Below are 6112 nucleotides of genomic sequence, written 5' to 3' on the forward strand. Positions count from 1 at the left end.
ATTACTATTATATATATATATATATATATATATATATATATATATATATATATATATATATATATATATATATATATATATATATTTTTTTTTTTTTACTTTAAAGCAAAGGCGAGTTTCTACGAGGAACACGAATATGTCCATAGTTGGATCCTTGACCCATTATTATAATAAATAAATAAATAAATGTTGCTCAGCCTCTCATGTTGATCATCTGACAGCTACAACAAAAGTCATGCACCGCATTCAGGAAATGTTACCCTACATCCGTTCGTAGATGTTGTCAACACGAAAACGGGACTTTTAGTTTTTATTTTCATTTTATTTTATTGATTGGTTTTTCAGAGAAAGTGTGATGACGCTGTTCATTTTCATCGCAGTGTGGGTTTTACAGATTGGTAAGTCGCAATGGCGAATGTAGCGCAGTGTTAGTCGACGTGTTATTTCTTTATACTTCTTCTTAATGTTGTTTTAAGAGCTTTATAACTGTACAATGAATCGGATTTTACTTTCGGTTTCGAGTTACAAGTACTTTTAAAACATGATAACGGATATGAAACACAGTGATGCTCGATCAATCGCCTTTTTATAACGTTAAAAGTGTCCGAATTTAACGTCCAAATCAGTCAAATCATGTAACGTAACTTCATGACATGCCTGATATTTAATAAGAGCTGTTAAAAGCATATTAAACTACGAAAGGGAGCTAGTTTTATTTCACGGCAGAGGGTACATTTTTTTATTATTATTTATTACTGTTTTGTTTGTTTGTTTTTGATCGACGACATCTCACCCTGCCCACATCCAAGCGTGACGTAGGCTACATTAGCCATGGCCTGTGGTCACGCCCATATAACTATGTCCAAAATTCATCTTGTTCTCATTACTTTGAAAACATGTCTAAGGGAAATGGATAAAGTTGTCTGCCTTAAAAAAAGAAAAGAAAAGAAAAAGAAAAAAAGTCTGCTTGCTTACAGCCAAAAAGAATAAGAAGTTGTTTGCCCTATCGGTAAGTAAAACATCTTTGGTCTTTAGACTTAAAACATTGACAATTTTTTATGTGTGCCTAGTTTGTGTGCATGTGCATAAGCAACTCTGCTGTGTTTTCTTTCATAATACCATAGCCCTGCATCCCGAGAACCCTACAAATAAAGAACAAAGTGCATTGATGAGGCATTTTTATTTGTGTCATAAGAATAAACATGCAGTAATATTCATCTCTCACCCACCCATAATTACATCATCATTAGGGTTGCCAAATGACCCCAGAAATGGAAAATAAGTGAATGAACAGCTTTTACATTATTACAACACCTCTCTGACATGAACGGCTTGAATAGTTCCTGAATCAAATGACGGCCCGCCTTCTGAAATATGAAATGTGTTGTGATTGGTCAGCTGGCCCAGTGTGCATAGCAGCCTGCTGCGAGCTTCAGTTTAAATATTGTGTCCAAATCAAATCAAATTGAGTATGATTTAAACCCAGATGATTGTAACCTCTCCGTCTCCCTTGGGAAAGCTATGGTGTCTATAATGAGTTGGCCAAAAAATAGACCAGTCCACCGGGCATCCCCCCCAGTGCTGCTGATTAGCCAATCCGGGCCTGTACATATATGATATCTTTAATAATACACACTGATCACTTGAACAGAGACTTGGTTGAAAAACCATCATTTTACTATTTCTTACTTGATAACTTTGTGTAGCTATGTGACAGCATAGATGTCAATCTTAAAGGTGCTCAGGGGCTTGAGCGCCAATGGAAATGATTAGATTAGATTAGATTCAACTTTATTGTCATTGCACATGTGGGTACAAGGCAACGAAATACAGTTCTGACAGAACAGAACAGAAATGATCAAGCACCCATGGAAAAACATGAGATACTCTATGTTCTTTATAACCAATAAGAAATGGTTTGCAGCTTGTACATTTTATTGTCGGTTTCATAGTTCATTTCAGGCAGTTTTGGGGCGTTATTTTAATGGCAAATGTCGAGAGTGCATTATTGTAATATGTGAGGGTACTCAAAGGTGCATGGATCTCTCCGTTTGCAGCAGGCTTGCTCTCCTATAGCCTATAGTGATCATGGCTCTGCGCTCCCTCAGATATTACAGTATGTGGTGTGCGCCCTCGAACTTTGTCCTTTGTACGTGCAAATAAGTGCATAGCATTGTTTTGAAGCTTCCCCCACTGGCAGAAATTTAAATCGACGCCTGTGTGTGACATGTTTGTCATTTTATTGAATTTTTTCAATGTTGATTTGTTATGTTTTACAGCATCCTACTCATTTTTCGCCCCAAGCCTGATGCAGAGAAGTTCTGGGTTGAGAGGTTCGGATATCCCTGCTGCAGTCTCACCAGATAGAGACCTGCAGAGAATCAGATGAAGCAAGGGGTGTCTTTTTATTCTTCTTTACGTATCCGGAGGACTTGGACACATTCAAAGCAAATTATCGTGATGAACAAGACTTGAAGGACATGCCATGTCCATGAATAATCTATCAGATCCAGGAATCTCTCTATGAAGTATATTTATAAGAATTGTGTACTGCATATAAAGAACTGTTCTTGAAAAGTGAAAGTTTATTTTTTTTTGCCCATTTTACCATCCTTTACAAAAAATACAAAAACATTTATTAGTGAAATGAAGATAACATTATTTTACCTTGATCCTCGAAACACCCATCATTCCTTGAACATACTTCCAGGTTTCCCTGGGAAGGGGATGGGGAATCACAAGGTTATGTATTGGACACAGACGTGGCTTCTGACATCACACTTGGATGTGGGCGGGGTTAAATGTGCAGCAAATGACGCGAGCCATGCTTGCCTTCTAGGGCTCCTTTATGTTTTTGCACTCTATTTTTGGGGGCGTGCCCAAATGGTCAAAATACAAACTAAACATTCAAAGTGCCGGACCTGGCATTCCTGTAAACACAGTGAACATAAGCAGTTAAAGTGATTGTTCTGTGTTCAAATGCCTAATTCTGTCCTAGCTTATTTTGCAGAGACAACTATAAAGAATGTCATTGGTTGATTTCCTTTAAGAAAAAAAAATATATATATCTCTGTAGACTATAAATGAATAATGGTTTCTGAGGCATAAAAGAGACAATTACTTCACCTTTTAAGAGGGACAATAGAGAAAATTGTCCTTCCTTTTTAATCAGGATGGTACTGTAATCATGAATTTTTTTTTTCTACTTAACTGTGGTTTCTTTTCTGTAATTTTTTTTTTTGTTTGTTTGATTGTTTCCTGAATTTTCTTCATCTTTTTTCTCATACTTGTGTAAGTTGTCATAAGGTAGCAAAAGTTGATTATATATATATATATATATATATATATATATATATATATATATATATATATATATATATATATATGTATATATATATGTATATATGTATATATGGTAGAAAAATGGGAACTTTACGTCTGGAAAATGCATGGTGCCCTTTGTATATGCTTTCTTAAGAGATATTTATAGTGAACATGTCATTTCTTCTCCAGGTGCAGCAGGTGGTGTTGAAGACAGCGTTTTAGTGTCACTGATGGAGGGAGATTCAGTCGCTCTACACACTGATGTTAAAACAAAACAGCAAGAAAAGATTAAATGGTTTTTTAATAAGACTCGCATCGCTCAAATCAGTGACCTTCTCAGTAAGATCTGTACAGATGTTGAGTGTAATGAAGGGACTGAAAGATTCAGAGACAGACTGAAGCTGGATCATCAGACTGGATCTCTGACAATCATGAACATCACAAACACAGACTCTGGAGAATATAAACTACAGATCATCAAAACCAACAGCTTGAGCGAAAATATCTTTCGAATCACTGTCCGGAGTGAGTCGTATAATAAATGTTTAAAAACTCAGGTTTTACATGCTTATTCACAATGTGTTTGATATTACGACAGTTCAAAATGACTTTTGCTTTCAGTTTGTGTTATGGGGACTTTTAATTTGTATTTTCTAGTTTTCCCATTTATTAATTTAATTAATTGTTTTCTTGTGTATAAATGTCACCAATTATTTCTGTTCAGAGTCTGGTATTGATTTTTTGTGCAGAATTTTTTATGATTTCCTTTCCAAGTTTTCATTGTTATCTTTGTTTCAATAGAGACGGATGAAATGAAGACTAAGAGAGTGAAGGAGGGAGAATCTGTCACTTTGGATCCTGGTGTAATAAAAAACACAAATGATTTGAAGAATTGGTATTTTAATGATACTCTCATCGCTGAAATTACTAGAGATGCCATCAAGATCTTTACAGATGATGAGTTTGAAGATGCTGACGGGAGATTCAGAGACAGACTGAAACTGAACGATCAGACTGGATCTCTGACCATCACAGACACCAGAACCACAGACTCTGGAGATTATGAGCTAAAGATCATCACCAACAGCAGCAGCATCTGCCGGCAGTACAGCATCATAGTTATCAGTGAAAAGAGCTTAAGTGGAACTGGCTCTAGTGAGTGTGCTATTTGGGTATTATCTGTTTACTCATATCAGTCTCTAGTAATAATGGCTTTTTAATTTGTATTTTTCATGGCAGATGGGATTGAGTTTCTTGTTATAGCAGGATTATGTGTTGGAGTTGAGCTTGTCGTTGCGGATGTAACAGGTGAGAATTACTGGTTTGTGTATGCGCATGTGTGGTGTGGTTTCATTCAGTCATCATTGCAAAAATATGAATAACTAAATATATAGGACAGTACTGCCCCTTGGAATGTGTAAATTGTTTAGAGAAGATGGATTTTTAACTGCAAAATTAAAGTGTGTGTGTGAGTGTGTAACTGGAACGTCAGTCATGTTTATTTCTCTTAACTTCTGTGAATGTTTTCTTATAGGATAGTGATGTAGAGAACTAGTCTGTTCAAAAGACGTCCTCTATTCATCTTAACATATTCAAACATCTATCCTGTAATTACACAGCGGAACAGCATCATTTATGGTACAATGTAAACAAATTATTGTAATTTTAACTGTATGTTTTTTTTTTCTTTTTTTTTTTACTGCTGTAAACCTGTTAAGATCTCTTACTACTCTGAAATAATAATAATAATAATAATAATAATTGGATTAACTCAATTTAATTAAGGGCAGGATGTTCATCCAATAATGATGTGTAGCCCCAACTCCTAAACTGATACACTGGATTTCCTGAACTTTAGGCATTAACCAACTTGGTAGACATAGCCATAAGATGATTGTAATACATCTATAGCATGCTTTACTCAATGGTAACCCACAAAAACACTAACATACAAGAAACTGTTTTAAATACAAACATAAAAGAGCATTACGCATTAACATATCACTCAATTTTATCATCTTAATAAAAAATTCCTCAAATAACATTTTATTTCAACATTTATTCTCCTTATCCAGCCCTGTGCAAAGCATCATGGGAAGGGGAAACCCACTTATGTGGATTTAAAATAGTTTATGCACTCCCAACTCAAATGAATTAAAGATGCAATAGTTAATTGTGTTCAGAAACGAATTTTGTGTGTATATATGGAAACTGGTTTGTGTTTTACACTGTCCACACCTTCTGTAGCTAATACTGTATCTTTTTATAAGCTAATTATAAAGCTCTTTTAACAAAAAGATGCGAGTAGCATCACGTCTAATTTCCTACTGATGTTTTTTCTACTTCTGTACTGTGGCATTACTTGTAAAAGAAAATATATATATATTTTATTATTCATATTAAAATACTTGTTCTTAATAATTGTTGTACACAGTTGTTGTTATTTCTGCTTAATTGTAGACCTGATATGCTAGCAATACTCACCCATCCATTTTTCTGGTACTCAGCCCGAACCCTTTGAGCAAACCCTTAGCACTTACACACAGATTATTCTCTTCGAAAGCCACCTGGACTAGGCCTACTTATATACTCCACTATTGGGCTAGTTTTGACCCAATAATCCTTTAAAGAAGTCATGAGTAGCGTGGCAGACAGACTCTTGTTAGTCTGTGTTGATGCCTTGGAAACAATAGCGAAGCCAGAAAGTGTATGTACTTACAATATTCCTCTTAATGTTTCACTTATAAAAATACATGATATTTCACATTCCCAGCCTTATGTTTCACTG

At 35.2% G+C, this 6112-nt stretch overlaps 1 protein-coding gene across 3 annotated transcripts; it reads left to right on the forward strand.

Annotated features, from left to right (window-relative positions):
- The first annotated feature begins 204 nt into the window (after positions 1-204).
- Positions 205-5675, forward strand: LOC113080588 (uncharacterized). Of its 3 annotated transcripts, none has more exons than XM_026252751.1 (4): positions 205-398; positions 3514-3849; positions 4126-4479; positions 4564-5675. In XM_026252751.1, the coding sequence occupies exons 1-4, from the start codon at positions 356-358 to the stop codon at positions 4704-4706; spliced, it is 876 nt and encodes a 291-aa protein (XP_026108536.1). In that variant the 5' UTR covers positions 205-355; the 3' UTR covers positions 4707-5675. The 3 variants fall into 3 exon arrangements, with proteins under 3 accessions (XP_026108536.1, XP_026108535.1, XP_026108537.1); XM_026252752.1 differs by lacking the exon at positions 205-398 and having other exon boundaries at positions 3416-3849; positions 4564-4632; positions 4859-5675; XM_026252750.1 differs by lacking the exon at positions 205-398 and having other exon boundaries at positions 3413-3849.
- Positions 5676-6112: the final 437 nt, after the last annotated feature.

Source organism: Carassius auratus, unplaced genomic scaffold (assembly GCF_003368295.1).
Source record: "Carassius auratus strain Wakin unplaced genomic scaffold, ASM336829v1 scaf_tig00031692, whole genome shotgun sequence".
In the NCBI taxonomy this organism is placed as follows: domain Eukaryota; kingdom Metazoa; phylum Chordata; class Actinopteri; order Cypriniformes; family Cyprinidae; genus Carassius; species Carassius auratus.

Excerpts from the sequence above, each read along its gene's own strand:
- LOC113080588 (XM_026252750.1), top strand. The coding sequence starts at position 3,450 with ATGGTGCCCTTTGTATATGCTTTCTTAAGAGATATTTATAGTGAACAT. Across the intron at positions 3,850-4,125 it reads CTTTCGAATCACTGTCCGGA|AGACGGATGAAATGAAGACT; the intron begins GTGAGTCGTATA and ends TTGTTTCAATAG. Across the intron at positions 4,480-4,563 it reads CTTAAGTGGAACTGGCTCTA|ATGGGATTGAGTTTCTTGTT; the intron begins GTGAGTGTGCTA and ends TTTTCATGGCAG.